Source organism: Sciurus carolinensis, chromosome 14 (assembly GCF_902686445.1).
Source record: "Sciurus carolinensis chromosome 14, mSciCar1.2, whole genome shotgun sequence".
NCBI lineage: Eukaryota > Metazoa > Chordata > Mammalia > Rodentia > Sciuridae > Sciurus > Sciurus carolinensis.
The window spans coordinates 65,980,724-65,998,383 of NC_062226.1; the positions used below are offsets into that span (position 1 = coordinate 65,980,724).

Sequence of the window (17,660 nt, forward strand, 5' to 3'; positions counted from 1 at the left end):
TTCCCTCACTCAACTTTTTTCAGTGTTTCTACTTTTTTCTCTCCACACATAATCTTTCTTCTCCTTAATCTCCTAATATATATGCAATGCTTATAAGAATCATATAAAGTACTAAAATTTACCATAATCTGTTTTGTTTTTAGGAGTTCATTTTGTTCCTTGAGTCTTTCACTTAACTGGTATTTGTGTAGCAGCAGTATGCTGGAAGTTGATCATAGAGTGGTAAACAGGGCTAATGAAAGCCCTGCCCTCTTAGAGTATTGTCTAACGGCAGACAGCTTAGACAGTGATAATTTGGAGCATTAAGAAAAGGTGATACAGGGGACTGTGGAAACATACAGAAAGAGCATGTAATCCAAAAGTTGAGAAGGGAGAAACAGGAAGAAAGGTCTCTCTGAAACTGGACAGTCTGTGGACAACAGAGATGTATACAACACAGGCTTTGTGTAAAGTTGAGAGGGAAGGGTACAAGCAATCATGGTGCTGAGTGCGCGACCAAGGGAGGAGCCTCAACAGCCACATTGAGGAGCACAAGAACTTACGTACTGGGCCAATCAAGAACTGTGGAAACTCTGGCCTACATGCCAAATGTGCCTGTTGTCCACCCACAAAAATTTCAGAATGCATTCTGTGCCAGCTTAGAAGAAATGACAAGGAATGGGAAAAACTGGTTCACTCAATACTCAGTCAGCCGGAGACTATCCTATTCTTTGTGCCTCCTGGACTGGTGAGGTAGCACTATGAGTTTTACATTATTTTTCTTCTTAGTACAATATGAAGGGATAGTTTTGTCTCTTTTCATTCCAAGTGTGTGTTTTATATGGTCATGACCTGTCGGGGCTTTGAAGAGTCACTGAGTGTTAAAAAAGAAAAAACAAAAAACTCCTTTTTAAAATAGCCTCCATCTTAGAGGCAAAGTGACAAATATTTGGAGATTAGAGCTCTAGTATCAGCAAGAACTTGGCCTCTTTTGTCTCTATTACATGACTTGAATATGCCTCAGAATCGTCCACATGACTGTGTGTGGTTGCATTTTACTCAGTGAACATTAAACAGAGGCTCCTTGCTGTATATCACAGAAACCTGATTCACCTCTTGGGCAACAAATAAATATAAACATGGATGAAAAATAAAGTTCATCAATATTGATCAGTGAAATAGTTGAGAAAAGCCATAGTCACAACACAAATATGAGCCATAAATATCCTTTTGTTTCCACCTGACTCCTCATCACCCAGTGGTAGAATCTGTTGCTGTGGAGCTCACCTTGTGTCATGAGAACCCTTCTTTATCTTTGTGCTATAGTACTTTCTGTTTAGAATTCAAAGTGTTCTCTTTGTTTAATATCCATGAGGGCATCAGTTTCTTTCTAGCCAGGTGATGTCCACAGTCAATATGAAGACAGGTGAGGTTCAAAATCCACTTCTCCCAATACTCAGTTGCACATAGTCCCACCCTCCCCCTCTACTCCCTTCTTGAGAACCACTGAATATACTAAGAGTTGTTCCTTAAGTCAGTGCTCTGAGTTGTACAGAGGCAGAAAATTCCTAGCCTTGGAAATAGAGATCGAAGAGCTATCTTCAATTTACTATTAAAAACATAAAAAAACCTAGGAGTCAACTTTGATCCTTCCTTTTCCCAAACACTCACATCTAGTTAATCTGTAGGTCCCTAAAATACATTTCACACCACCAGCCCCTCCCATCTCAAGTATAATAGTCTTCTAATGGCTATCTCCACGTCTCATCTCGTCTGTCCGCAATCTTCCACCCTGACACCACCAAACATACAGGGCCTTTGTTCTACACTATAAGAATTTCCCTTTATAAGTTCAATCATCTCTTTCCTGCTAAAATTCCTCCCCATCATACTTGGAATAAAATCTAAAGTCTTGTTTGTAGTGTACATGGACCTCTGTGGTCTGACCTTAAACAAATTTACCTACCATGACTACCCTATTCTTAATCCACTCCAGCCACACCAGCCTTCTCACTGTTCCTAGGAAACACTGACTTATTTTGCTTCAGGGACTTTGCACTTGCTGTTCCTGAAACCTGAAAGATTCTTTCATCAGACCTTCATGACTCGTACCTTCACTTCTGGTGTCTGCTCAAGTGTTACCTTTCGGAGAAGATTTCCTGGACTACTCTCTTAAACTTTCCAGCTCTAGCTTCACTCTATTCTTTAGCTTTGCTCTATTTTTTTCTTCATTAACTTTTCACACCCCTGAAATTGCAATTTTTTTTTTTTTTTACTGACTCGATTTCATTCCACCACACTGGAAGCTCCCAGAGGATAGACACTAGGTAGACAACCCCTGTTGCTAACCCCCAGTGCTTCCAAGGGGACCGAAGGAATTTTGTGGAATGAATGGATGTGGATAGAAGGGAGGACTACTACTATAATTCCTTATTATTCTGGAAAATGAGTAGTAACCCTGAGCACATGATTATCCTTCTTCCAGCTCCTCAGTCTCCTTTAGATCACATCCTGGGAAAGCAGAGACATTGCTGTGAACCTGCATGCGCAGTCTACCAAGCAAACCTAGAGTCATGGCTCCAATATTTTATTTTCATCAGATTATTTTCCATGTATTTTTATTTAAAATATACATTGATTCTCCAGTGTATTTGTATTTGATGTGTTGGTTCTAGCTTAATTGTAATCATACATCAAAAAAAAATCTATTAGGATGTCTGTAAAAGGATCTATTTTTTTAAGTGCCAAGGAACTCAGCTTCGGAAAGCCAAATCTGCCATCTTTATTTTGTTCCCACATTCCAAAAAATGTACCTCATGTAAGCCCAAGATGATGTTTTTTTAGTCCCCTTGGATTTTTGGTCAGGAAAGTGAGTCATGACAGTAAGAAGGAAGGCTTGAGGTAAAATGGAATTCCTTTTCTTGCAGCCTCTACAGTAATGCATTAGCATGAAGCAGCCGTGGTATGTGGTATTGTCACTGAGCTATGGTATTATTCAGGCATGTCAAAGTGTGTTTTTTCCTCCAGCAAGTCATATGGAGCTAGACTTCCCAAAGTAAAAACCCAACAGCCATTCTTGCTCAAGTCAAGACATCACATATTCCAAAGTGCCGCCTCTCTGATGTAGAACAGGCTGTTCTAAGGAAAACCTCTACTTACTGTTTTAACAGTATAATCTAGAAATCACGGTCTTTTTCCTCCTAACCAGGGATGTTCGGGAGACTTAGCTGCTAAGAGACTATCTTGTTGCAAGTGAAGCACTATCTGTTTATTAGTAGTGAGGAGACTATTGGTTGAGCAGAAACCAAGAGCAAAGTTATTTGAATAAGTCTTTTTGCTGCTTTTTCTGAAATAGTCTTTGGTTGCTTTCTGTTTAGTTTCAAGATGAAAAAAAAAAAGTTATCTGATATAGTCATTATTCTCTTCAGAGTAAATGATTAGGATCCTTCTCTTGCAAAGATGTTCACCTCTCAGAGATCGAATCTGTGGTCTCTGAACAAACATAATGTCAAAGGAGACATTTGCACCAACTAAGCAAATGTCTCATGTGCTTGAACATGAGTTGGTACCAAGTCAAAAGCCATTCTACTTTAGTACCAAGTTGGGAACCAGCAGTGCATGATCTATAGTAGTTCTTCAATGGCAGTAAATTACATTTGTTGAATACTTATCTTCCCAGGTTACTGAATAAGGTTCTAGAGATACAAGATGGTAGTAAACATCCAGGGATTTATGCTCTTTCCATCTCTAAGAGCCAAGAACCCTTCTCTGATTGTGGAGTCTTTCTATATATGCTGTTTCCTCTAGTTCATTTCTCTAGTCAAATATTGAGTCTTATCTTCAGGACAGGTGCAGAAAATTTCTCTTGTGGTTGCTACAATAGTAACCTGACATCTGATGATGAAAAATGAACACATGTAAACAGCACATGTCTTTATTTACCAAGGCACTACCCAGTTCGTTTCTCTTAAAATTTACAGATTACATTGACTTTTGAAGTCTTATTTGGCAGTGACTACCAAAGATACCTAACCATACTTGGCAGATGTACTGTGTTTGAAGTTGGTTCTTAGAGTTCTTCTGGTGTCTTCAAGAGACTCACGTTTGCTTTTTGAAAACACAAAAAGGCATGGGATAGTCCATTTTTGTATACCTATGCCTCCTGTTCTCATGTTTAGCCAGAAATAACCCTTATTTTTTTCTCATTTCTCATCTGGCATTCTCATTATACTCTTTTTTGAATGTTTTATCTCTCATCCAATGCATTCTGTTGCGAAACAGATTGAACGTTATGTCTGACACCATGCTGAACAAGAGTCTTCCCTTTGCCACAGAGGCATGAGTTAATCCCCTTGATTTGGTTTCCTTCAGTGGCCCAAGCAATGATATCATTGCAGAAACTTTTTTTTATAGCAGAATATTTTATATCAAATGTCTAAGACTTCTCTGGATAAACTTTCTTCTGGTTGGTGTTTTTTGAAAAAGGAGAATTTGGCAGAATCAGATTTCTCTTCTCTCTTTCTCCCCATCACTTAGGATTCTGAAGCAGACAAACAGTGGAATCACAGCCAGTTCTGTAGTCAAGATATTCCAGAAAACTTTAGCTCTTGGTCCTGTATAATACCCTAATGTTTTCCTCTTCTTCCTTTTCATTTCCTCAATGGGGGAATAGCAATATCCTGGGTCCTAATTCAGCATTTACTCCCACCCCCCCCCAAAAAAATACTCCATGCCTTTAGCATTGATGACTTTGTTTTCCTGACATACAGTTGCTTCCTATGCCCAAATGGGGTAACCTTCCTCCATAGCACTCTAGCCTTTCATTCTAACGCTCACTCACTCATCATGATTTACACTGGAGTCTCCTTTAAAAATTCTTGATGCTCATTTACCTATAGCCACCTTCACAGTCCTTGTTTGATCCTGCTCAGTGGAGGCTCAGGTGATCATTTGTGAGTCTTGGTTTTATCCAATTTGATGAATTATTTGAAGTTCATATTGACCCTGTCTCTCATAAGGAGACAGAAACACTAAACTATTCCAGAGGACAGATTAGGCTCTTGGACTACTTGGGGACTGAGTCCTCAGACAGACATACAGCTCTTGGCCAGCTTTGGTCTTGCCCAGATGGACAGTGTTGCAATTACCCACACTTCCCAGCGGCCATTTCTTCATTACTAAAAGCTGGTCTTGATTGTCTCTGAAGCCGAATTCAATTTGCAGTTCCCCCAGTAACGTGCTGTGATTCATTTGGGGACAAATCTGGATTGAACTGAGTCCAAGTGTCTCTTTTGTGAGACAGAAGGGAAGTATAAGTAGATACTATAGTCACCCAGATGAGTCAGCCAGGAATTCATGAAGTGATTTATAAATCGTTATAAAGACCACTAAAGTCTACTAAAATGGAGCGCTGTCTGACTGTACAAAGTGGGGTATTATCATTGGGGGGTTTTTTTAGATGTTAAATCAGATGTGAAATCCTTAAAACTGTGCTTTTCTTTTTAAGTTTTGAAAAGGATTCTTTTCCCCCCTCTGCAGTCGGCCAACTGCTAAAGCCATTTTTCATTGATTAGTTTTCACAGATGAATTTTAAAACCACCACAGATGATACCCTGCAATTCTTTGGGGAAATGAAAAAAAAAAAAAATCCCTCCCCAAATTCATCGTAGACCAGTTTGTATCCATTATTTCTACTCTCTGGCAGCAAATCAATAATATTTTTGTGTGTGAATACAAAGAAACAAGCTGTTCTAATATATTCTCCCTTCTTTGGGAGGTCTGTAGCCCTGGTGGCTTGGAGAAGGAGGGAGAAGCTGTCCCAAACACAGGCCAACCAACATTTAATCTAATTGATCATGTAAACATATAAGTTCCTTCTTTTCAAAGTGATAACCCCCAGAACAGTGCTAAAACACCGTTCCACATTGCTGGCTAGAGCTGCTTGTGTGTACAGCACAGAGGAAGAAAAGTTAAGACATTATGAGGACATGTGCCCGACTTGCAACACAATCAGTTAGTAAACTTTGTTTAAAGAAATAAACTTGTAAGTTGACAGAGAGAAAACCTGACCTGAAAGGAGTTACCCAGTTAGCAAGACCCAAGGAATATGCCCAACTAGTACCTGAAGAACCCCAGTTCAGGACTCAACAACTTCACCCAAAGCAAACTGGCCACACTTGCATTGTCAGAGTCTTTAAAGGAAGTAGGTTGCTAATATACCTTTCCACCATAATAAGGATTAAAATATCAGATGCCCCAGAACCCCTCTTCCTTTCTTCTCTCACCCCACCCCTCAGGCTTGCTTTGCATTCCACTGGAAAGGTTTCTCTTACTTTCCAGGGATAAAGTGGTATTTGGAGAACTAGCTTTGCAACTTTGGGTAACTCACTTCCCCTCTCTAGACCTCTCTTATTTTTATGCAGAAAGGCTACACTCCAGTGCCCCTCCAGCTGGAGCAATCCATGGCTGTATATGTTTGTGAACTTGTACATGCCACTGAAAAATCCAGTACCAAGAAGTTAGACCCTGGCCTGAGAACAAGACTCACTGTTTCTAGAAAATTAGAAAGAAGAACAAAGGTTTGTCATTCTTGGAGCCTTAGTTCCTGTGTCTGAATAGTCCTGGAAGAAAAAGAGTCCTAAGACTTTTTTATTTTCAGAACTATGTAGGTGGCTTTTTTAAAATTATTTTTTAAATTTTTTTATTTTTACAGACTGCACTTTTATTCATTGTACATAAATGGGGTACATCATTTTGTTTCTGTGGCTGTACACAATGTAGATTTATACCATTTGTGTAATCATACATGTACTTAGAGTAATGATGTCTGTCTCATTCCACCATTTTTCATACCCCCTCCCTCTCATTTCCTTCTACATAATCTAAAGTTCCCCCATTCTTCTCTCACTCCCCACACCCCCACCCCCTTTATATATCATTCTCCACTTATCAGGGAAAACATTTGACCTTTGTTTTTTTTGGGATTGGCTTATTTCACTTAGCATGATATTCTCTAGTTCCATCCATTTACCTGCAAATGCCATAATTTCATTCTTCTTTATGGCTGAATAATATTCCATTGTGTATATATACCACAGTTTCTTTCTTTATCCATTCATCTGTTGAAGGGCATCTAGGTTGGTTCCACAATCTAGCTGTTGTGAACTGAGCTGCTATAAACACTGATGTGGCTGTGTTACTGTAGTGCTGAAACAGTGTCAAGCACTAGGTCACAGGTTAAAATCAGGATCCCTTAAATGTGCACTTTATTTAGATCAATTATTCCATAAACTTGTATTTGATCACCAAAAAGTTGTCAGACATTCATTTTCTTAAGTACTTCGATATCCCTGACTTTCCAATTCCAAGTTTTCATAATCCACCCTACCCCTTAACTCACATAATTTATTTTCCCCATTACACTTACCTTCTCAATCCCAATACATAGTTAACACACTTAAATATGTTCATTTCTCCCTCATTAAAATATAAGTGCCAGAAGGGTGCATCTGTGTCCTTGGTTGCTATATCCTTAATGCTGAGAGTAGTACTCAGTACATATCTCTTGAATGAATCAATAAATATTATCTCACACTTTACAATCCCCAGTGAGAATTGGGATATCTATATATACACTTGAAATTGAAGCTAGAAGAAGCAAGAGGATTTATTTAAGATTGCCCAACCTACTAAGGGACAGAGCCAGGATCCAAGCCCAGGAGGGTCTGACTTCTGGTCCTTCTGTCTTCGTATATCCTCCTGTTTTTCCTGTCATTGGCCCTTCTTCTACATGGGAACCTCAGCTGGGACTTACGGTTCTGTGAAACATTCTGGCATTGAGTACTGCATTTCCAGGAAGGATAACCACTTTGATTCTGACCCTACTCCACTGCAAGATTGGGGAGCTGGATAGCAGAGGGTGGGGGCAGGGAAAGCAGGGAGCACAGCACAGAAGGGAAGGAGCATGGCCAAGTAATTCTCCAAAGCAGTCAGCCATTTTCTGAGGTGTGTAGATAAAAATATCTGTAGAAACATTTTAAATACCCCTACCCAAGAGGATCTTTTATTAGCCTTTCAAACCTGCTTCCCTACCACTACCAACCCCCACCCCCACCCACCTTCCTTGTTGGCAAACCATTGCTCACCCTAGGGTTATACAAACTCCCCCACCAAGTGAGTGGAAATGGTTGACTCAGTTCTCTGGTTTGCTTTTGTGTGATCTGTTTCTGGTAAGCTGTGATGTTTTTCTCAGGTCTGTTGTGCCTGTGTACACAGCAATCATCTATTTCAGGGACCCGCAAAAGGCTCAAGAAGAGAATAAAAAACTATGTGGAAGGAAACCTTTGAAATATCCACTGCAGGTCCACAGTTGGTGGACAGGGCTGAACCTAGAAATGATTTCAGAAAGCCTTTCTCCTACTCTTGGACACACTGTCACTCAGCATGAATTAGAGTGATGTCACCTTGGCCTGATGTAATTGGGGAATGAGATATTCCAGAGAGGAAAACTGGAAATAACTCAGTCTATCCTTGTATTAAAATTTTTTATTTATTTTAGCATCAAAAATTAATTCATCTTCTTTTGATTTAAATAAAAACCCTCAACGTTTTTGAAGGTGAATACTCAGAGCATAATAATTTATGTATATGTTGAAGATACAACCCTGTAAATTCAGGGTTGGAAGATACAGGGTTGGAAAGACACTTAGAAAATGAGGTTCTGAGCCCCCCCTCCTTAAACCTCAGAAAGATTACTATTTACTGAGTTTTGCATGTTGTTTGTTGTTTGCTGTCTGCACTAAATGGCCTAAAACTACCCAGTGTCTTGAATTTTGTTGTCTTTTGAAGTCACTTTTCTGGCACCTGTCTTGCTGAGAATCTTCCGTGATTGTTTTTGGATGTTCCCAGGGCCCTCGCCTCTAGCAGTAAGACAGTGTTTCACCTGCTCTCCTATTCTGTTTCTTACCTTGGATTTTAATTTTCTATTTCCGCTTTACCATGAGCAGGTAAACAAGTAACCAAGTTTATGAAAATTAATTTTAAATTAATAGGTCATGAGAGATTTTTCAGTAAAATACCACATAGTGTTTTAGGCAGTAACAAAATTGATTTTATCTGCTTTGTTTAACATCTCTCCTATTTATATGCACTCCCTTCTGATACTGGACTTTTTAGTGAAGAATTCATGTTCATACTTCCTTGTTCCTAACAATTGTCTGGATGATGGTGATCACTTCCTGACACATTTCAATTCTCTGTAAATTTAGAAGTTAAAATTTGTGTACTTAATTCTTTCCAAACCAAGACCTCCTTTATGTGTATATTTATTTCTGAGAATACCTTATGTTAAAATCTTGTTAATACTTTTGTATGGGGCAACACTGTTTTGAAATTGTTAACTTTGTATCTTAGAATCTCATTTGTTTGAAAAACAGGAAGATCCAGTCTGAATTGCAGAAAGCAACATGTAGAGTCAGTGGAAGACATAACATTTTATTTCCCCAGATATCTGCCATAGCGGTGTTAAACACCCTTGTTGTGTGCCTAACCACATATCCCCCTTTACTCAAAGTTGTCATTATATTGAGGAACATTTGGTCACTAAGAAAGTTTTTGGAACCTATATGAATGAATAAATAAGAATAATTTGTAATGATTATATAATTGTATAAAATCATAAAGACACGTGTATGTATAATCTCCATGTAACTATAGAACCTACATTATAGATGATTCCTAAACTGTTGAGATGGATTCATGGATTCTATTTTTTTGGTTGGTTAGGGTTAGGTATTCCCCCTTTGCTAGTAATCCTAATTTATTCTTTCTCCAAATTATCTCTCTCTCTCTCTCTCTTTTTTTTTTTTTTTTTTAGTACCAGGGATTAAACTCAGGAACACTCACTGAGCCACGTCCCCAGCACTATTTTTTTATTTTATTTAGAGACTTGGTCTCACTGAATTGCATAGTGCCTCACTTTTGCTGAGGCTGACTTTGAACTCTGGATCCTCCTGCCTCAGCCTCTTGAGCCACTGGGATCATAGGTGTGCAACACCGTACCCAGCTCCAAATTCTTAAAGCATAATATTTTATACATTTTATATTGCAAGAATCTTTGCGTCCTTTCTCTGTCCATCTTTTCTACTCTGTTAATCAAACCCATGTTTGTGAGTCAGACTTATTGTACTGTGGGCACAGGGGTTGTGAAACAAAATTGTCCTCCTACATCAGACAGATTATGGCAGGTCGTGCTTCCCAAAGGCTGCCGACGTGCCTGTCCACACATCTCTCCGCCCCATTAGTCCTCAGCAGGAAGAGGGTAGCAGAAAAAAAAAGGCAAAAATCCCTTCTATGCATTGCCACTTTTATCCTCAAATGAGGAAATAGAACTAGAAAGCCAATCAGACGATCTTCCTCCCTTTCCCAAAAAAACAAAATTGAGACATCAAAGATGACAATTTGATAGTGACATAGGTTGTCTTGCAATTCAAATCCTCCCCCTCTCCATCCTTGGGAACCTTGAATGACCAGGGAATTCCAGGATTGAGTAGTAGTGTGGACTCCTTCTGCTCCTAAAGTCTTGATTCCACAGTCTCTCCTTCCTCTCCCACAACCACAGAGCAACTTGTGAGACACATTCAGGACTTGTTTCCCCAGAAAATAGCCTCCATATGAGGAATCCTGGCCTGTGGGCTTTACTGGATGTTTTCAGGCGGTGTCAGGATTGGTTTGCTGTCTTTTCTCTCAGGGCCACTCAACACATCTTTTTGGGGTAATTCCAATTACCGTGATATGCCTAGAAAAATTGATATTTACACAGCACAGGATACTCGGTTACTATTCTCTTTCAGCAGAGTGAAAACCTAAATGATGGATTAGCAGGCATCCCACCTCAACTGGTTTCCTAGAACCTCCCCTGACTCCTTTGTTCCAGAGGTTAATGAGTCTACATCTCTGCTTTTGGTTTCTACATCGCCCTCTTACATAGACTCATCACATCTCTCAGGGGAAATGCAAAAAGAACCTGGCATTTTTGTCCCATGCTTTCTTACTGCTGCAATACACATGTCTTATTAGATATTCTGGTTCAAAAGGTTTCAAATTACTTTATATACTTGTTCATCTCCCTTTTTATCATCCGTGGCCCTACACAAAAGCCCAACAAAGTGGATTTATTTGTTCCTGTGAAATAAGTGATGTAAACAGATGGTGACTTATATGTTTTAGTGAAAAACAAAGCCTGTCTTTCTATACAGTGTAAAAAAGAGAATATTAAAAGTTTTCAACTGAACAGACTTTTTTTTTTCCTTTGGAGGCCAGGACTAAACAACTCATTGCTAGTATAGTTTTTCCCAAAATAATTTTGCTGCTTTATCTCACTGCATTAACAGACCCTCTCCTTTCTCCCCCAGACTTGTACCACCCCCCCACTAAACCAACAAGTTGAGCATCATTTCAATTCTCTGTGGACATTGCCCAACTTTAACATTGTTTTCACAAGTATGCCTTCCCTTCAATGTTAGGAAAAATACTCATTTTAAACCTAGTGGGTCAGATCCTGCCAGTTGTACCTTACAATTGGAAGATCAATCTGCGCTCATCCATTTTTTTTAATCTCTGGTCACTTGGAGATTTTGCCCCATTTAAACACCATTATACCTCCTCCCTGAGGCCAACCGTCTTGTGATTGGCACGTGTTACTACAAAAGATGTCCTACATTGTGTTCCTGCTATACCCTCAGGAAGGTTCTTTGCCAAGTGCAGAATTCATGTAGAACTCTTGAGTTCTGGGTTTCAAATCATACTTGACCTTTGAGATTTGAGTTAATTTATTCTTGGCAAAAGAAAATGTATTGTTTAAAGAGAATAGGATCCAAGAGGGTCATAATAAGGACTTGTAACACTTCTTGGACCTCAGATATGTCTTGCAAAACAGAACGTTTATGAGCTAAGTGCAAATGATTCCGAAACATACGGATCGAATTTCCCCTAAGATCCCTAAAATGCAAGAGGATTTAAAAATTAGCAGAAAGACGGCCTGGCAAAAGATGTGCTTTGCATTTCACCAAACCCAGGGTATTTGAAATGCAGCTTAAGAAGCTTGACCAACCCAAACTGTGACTAGGTTTGCCTTTGTTGGTGTCTTTTATGCACTCAATATCTCAATGAAAAATTCAGTGGCTAAAAGGGAGAGAGAAAAGTTCTGAAAGTTGGTTTAGAGGGCTGGTTGTCACACTTGTGTGGGGCCAGAGTGGGGGTCAGACTTGGCTTTGGTGGGTTTCTCTACTCCTGCGATTTTGTGTCCCTCATGTCACCCTTTGTAATTGTTTTCTCAGGTATGTACCTTCTGCTCCATCTCCTCACCACATCAGCCCCCGGAGAGTTCCGGCTCCTTCCTCAATACTGCAGAGAACACAGCCTCCCCACACCCAGCAACCATCCAGTTCACACCTGAAGTCCTATCAGCCAGAGACAAACTCTTCTTTTCAACCAAATGGTATCCACGTTCATGGTAAGTGGGAGCAGCAGTCCCTTGAGTTCTGAAGAGTACTATTGTGCTCTTGCTTTTAATCAAGCGTCTTAGTTACCAGTTATGAGTTTCAGATATTGTTACACATCAGACTTAAGCTTTTAGAATTTTCCTCTAAAATTTCACACTTCATAGGCATGAAATCTTATATTGTTTTCCTGACTTTGACCCTAAGATGACATGACTTATGATACCCCACACTGGTCAGCCCAAGGCAAACTGGAACAGGACACTGTTGCCTGGATCCAGTGCTCTGACACCTCAAGGACAGGCCCGGACAACAGTGTCCTGTTTCTAAACAGTCACCAGCCCACATAACAGAAGACCGTGGGAGTCCTGGTGCCACACCTGCCCCTCTGCTGGGTCTTTGCCCCCAGCTCCAGTAAGCTAGATCCTCTCATCCTTCAAGGCCCAGATGAAATGACACCTCCTCCCTGAAGCCTTTCCTAGTGCCTCAGCTGATTTAATTGCTTCTGGCTCTGAACTGATGGCAGCTCACCTGTTATCTGTCTGCTCAAACTTCTGTTCGTGCTCTGTTGTAATTTACTCATTTGGGAGCAAAATTCTTAGGGCAGAATTTTCTGACCATTGTCGTATCTCTTAGGGAGACACATAGATAGGTGTTAGGTACATAAAGGAAGAAAAGGAGATAAGGATGCAAGGAATCACAGTGCTTTCAAAACAGGGTGATCTCAATGAGGAGCATGCATGGAGAACTAAGTCTGGCTTAATTTCTTTTCTTTATTTAAATGTATTTTGCCTATTCAGGCACATATTCTAGTGAACTTGTTTAGGAAACTGAAATGATACATTGTATAGTCTCAGACTATCAAAACCTGTTACTCTTGGAGCAGTCAGACCTGCTATATAAACAGAAAGGACACTGGCTATTTCCTGAATTTGCTCCATATGCATTGTTACTTGAAACTAATGGATCCCCCAAACCAATCTAAATCAGTGTACAGACGGAGATTGAAGGAGTGATTTCCCAAGATGGCAGAACCAAGCAACATTGTCGAGCTGAATTTGGATAAGTACCCCAAAGTAGAGGCCTGAGCAGACAAGAGGAGGCCAACTGTAGGAAGAACAATCATCGAAAAGCCAGGGCCCTGGCTCTGGTTCAGAGTTCCATCCATCTCTCCCATTCCCCATGTCTCCAATATAGCCACACAAGTCCCTCGTTCCCCAATACAACTTAGATTTTCACCATTCTTCAGGTCTATGGTAGTTTTTACCTTTTGTCTAGACATTTCTTTTCAAACTTTTGTTATGTACTTATTCAACCAAGAAGTATTTCTTGAGTTCCTGCTATGCACAAGGCAAGGCATCTGTAGGAAAGATCACAGAACCCTCTTCCTTCTGAGGGGGACACCCCAGCCCATTCGTGGCGCTTGTCTGATGTGGAGGAGACCCAGGGTCCCTGTGCTGGGAAGCCCCTGCACTCCTCCAGGCAGAAGGTGGGCAGCGTGGGTGTGGGCTGTGTAGAATTCCGAGTGGGTCACTGACTCTGAGACATGCTTTTCTGCCTTCACATTTTAACCCTGCTGAAATCTGGACACATCTCACAGTCACTGGTATCACATAATTGGTAGCGATTTTTCTTTCTGGTGCAATATAGAATAATGGAGCATTTCACAGTCCATGGTGTCACAGTTCCAATGGAATGCAGTGTTTAACGTGCTTTGATTATAACTGTGAAATAAATGTTTAAAGCTTAAAGATTAACCTATGTGTAGAAAAACATTTGGAAAGAAATTCATTGAAATATTAATAGTTTCTGTATCAGGGTGGTGGGATAATAGGTATCTTTTCTCTTTCTTTCTTTCTTTCTTTCTTTCTACTTTCTAAAGATATTTTGGAATTAGACCAAATTGAATGCAAATTACCAGTCAATTCTGAACTGTGTGACTCCATGCAAATTATTGTGCCCAAGTGGAGAGAGTTTCATCCACCTCCTTTCATTGGTTCTTATGAGAATTTGTTAAGAAAAACACTGGGCACAGAGTAGGAGCTTATTTAATTTAATTATCTTCCTTCTGTTCCCTTCCTTTTCTTTATTAGACTTTTTGAGAACAGGGATTATATTTGTAGCTCCAGGCTAAGCATAATACTTGGTGTAAAGTAGGGATTTAATAAATATTTACTGAATAAGTAATTGACACTTTCTCATTCAACAAATGAATAATGAAATAAGAGGACACAGAAAATGAGATCTACCCTATCATTTTGGCAAAATACTTTTTCTGCATTTCCCATTTTTTGTTAAATAATGGATGGATACATTGTCAATTTGAAGTTGTTGAAGTTTTTTTTTTTTTCATTCTTTTGCTTGTTAAAATTCTCATAGCCAATGAGAAATTGCTAACATCAGCCCTAAATTAGATTCAGGATATAGTTTGGCAAATTAGCAAATCATGACTTTCTCTAGGAAGGTAGGCAAATGGCCTTTGTGATGAACTTTCAAGCAGAATGCCCATGCATTAGTCACTGGGTGGCTGTAGGGATGGAGAATGTGAGGGTTAGGGATCTAGATGTAGCCTTACTCCCTCCTCCAAGCATTTTTCTGAAGTATTTTTCTGGAACTTTGTAATCACAATATTTCTCATTAGTTACTTTAGGAGAAGGGCAGAATTTATCCATTATTTTTCAAGTTGATGCTGCAGTGCTGGGGGCGAGGAGATCTAATTTGTTGAGGCTGGCCTTGAACTTGCAATCCTCCTACCTCAGTCTCCCAAGTTGCTGGAATCACAGGTGTATACCACTACACCCAGTGGGGTGAGGAGCTCTTCTTAGAGACTTGTGTTTATTGGCCAGGCCTTTCCTCTTTATTTGGACAGGTTTGCTGTTTGAAGTTATATAGCAGCCTGGTGACAGAGAACTTCATCCCTAGAAGACTAGATTTTTGAAGTCCAAGGAGTATCAAAGTTTCTAACACAATAGCTGTAGTGAGTGTTTGTTCTCTCTTTCAAGATGTTCATGACTTTAATGAGCATCATTACCCCATCTCCTCTGTCCTCCTTGCAGTAGGTAGAGGTCAGGGGAAATGTCATCACTGTATTTTTAGAGATGGGAACTAAGACATGTACAAATATATAACGTCTAGGCATCACTACTTTAGCAAAGTACACAGGCAGCTTTAACAAACAGTCTGCATTTCCAAGCCACATTCTTAATCAGCATGTTCCTAAGTTAAAGCACACCAAAAGAAATATTCAGTTATATTTGTCCATGGGGAAATGTAGATGCCTGTAGATGCTGTTGCATTACCTAGAGCCATGAAGATTAGAACTCAGAAGGCTTTGGTCTTACAGATTAGAAGAAAATGAGATCTGTTGAGTTTTTTTAGTCATGCCACTAATTGTTACTGAAGCTTAGGCAATGTGTGCTCTAGTTATATTTTTATGAAGAGGCATTTTGTCGAAAATATACTTTGAAAAGATTAACAGCATTGCTTTATCAAGTGCTCTCACCTTGGCTTTATTGATTCTTCATCCAGTCTATCCACTCATATTGTCTTCATTAGTAAGGTGGATAAGGTGTCCTTTCTTTTTAAAGTTTGAATGCTGATAGCATTTACAGGTCTCTGTTTGGATGGTATCTCTAAGGCAACTTCTTAGTAAGCTTTAGTCCCTTATTTCAGATGTAAACATAAGGACACTTGCCAATCATGTAAACTTGTTCTCTAGTCTTTTCTTTCTTCTTAGGATAATTCTCTTGCCCAGGCAAGCTTCAGAATTTTGCCTGGATTAGTTGCCTAAGAGTTGATATTTGTACATTTTGTTATGATACTCATGGATAATTTCTTTTTAAATGCCCTATTCATTCCAGGTTGTTCAAATGCCATGGGAATTCCTAGAAGAGCATTTTCACAAACTTCCTGCTTTGGGGGTCTATCAAGGAGAGGCCAAGTTCAGTTCAGCAAGTGTTTGTTGGTCATCCTCTATGTGCCAGGCAAACATGAATGTCATTTTATCAGTTCCCTGAGATACATGCAGTAGTTGAAAGCACCTGATGCGTTCAAAGGAAATGTCAGAGTAGGGTTTGAGAGGTGACACTTGAATAGGGTTTTGAGGATAATAGGCCAAGTGGAGAAAGGCATTCCAGGCAGAGGGAAAGCAAAAGGCACCGGGAAGATCACAAAGGGGTGTGTGTGCACAGAGAAGAGCTAATGGGAGATCGTGCGTGGCTGCGGTACACAGTTGAACCATGAGTGGAGGGAGAAGATGCTGGGGAACTGTGACCCCAGCTGAATGGGGTTTTGTGCAGTGCTCAGTGTCATACTACATACTGAAGAAGTCAGTCTGGTATTTTAGGAAAGTCAAGTGGAATGATAGAGGTAGAAACATTAAGCTGTAACTGTCAGCATTATATTGGGCTGTATGTGTAGAATCCTTAAGGACAAAACAGAGTTTGCTTCATTCAGGTGCAACTGATAAATTGAGTGATGATATTAGAATAACATGGAATTGTGTTTGTACACATAAAATCTTAAGGAGGGCTGGAACAGCAAGAGAAGAAAATGAAATACACACACACCATGAGACTAGGGGCTCCTGTTCAAGAGAGCTGCACACCCAACCTTGCAGTGCCCTCAGCTAATGATACATCACACTCTTTTCCTCCTCCTGGACCCCATCACCTGTTGTCTCAGTTCCTGCAAGGCACAGTTTCCACTCAATGTTTTGTGCATTTTTATTGACCACTCAGGAGCCCAGTATCACACTGAACTGGCTGTGCTGGTTGCCCAAATTTCCCTTTGAATATTTTGTTCCTGTTCATAGTTAGAAAGTTGCATATATCTTAAGTGGTCTGTTTCAGTCCTGCCTTCCCAATGACCCAGCTATTTTAAATAAACATTTGTGCAGAGCACAAGACTTGGCAGAATTTGTTTATCATGTTATAGCAGCAACATCTATGTGTTTTACTCTTCTTGCGTAATAAGATGTCTAACAGGAAACTGTGCTGAGTGGAGGAGTCGCCCCTCCTGACCAACAGTGTCTAGGCTTCCTGCCATGTTCTGCTTTGTCATCTGAAACAGGGAACTTCCATCCTCCTGGTCACAGTATGAGTGCCAATATCTGCACATCCTGTTCAATTTCAGGCAGAGAAGAGGATGAAGAGTGAAGGACAGATGTACCCCAAGCTTCATTAC

The 17,660-nt window shown here is 39.9% G+C and overlaps 1 protein-coding gene across 9 annotated transcripts in view; it reads left to right on the forward strand.

Annotated features, from left to right (window-relative positions):
* The window catches only part of Glis3 (GLIS family zinc finger 3), a 424,342-nt gene that overhangs the window by 382,741 nt on the left and 23,941 nt on the right, over nucleotides 1-17,660 (forward strand). For all 9 annotated transcript variants that reach the window (XM_047525258.1, XM_047525253.1, XM_047525256.1 and 6 more), the window contains one exon: nucleotides 12,315-12,490. In XM_047525258.1, the coding sequence (XP_047381214.1) occupies nucleotides 12,315-12,490 (176 nt within the window). The remainder of the gene's footprint in view (nucleotides 1-12,314; nucleotides 12,491-17,660) is intronic.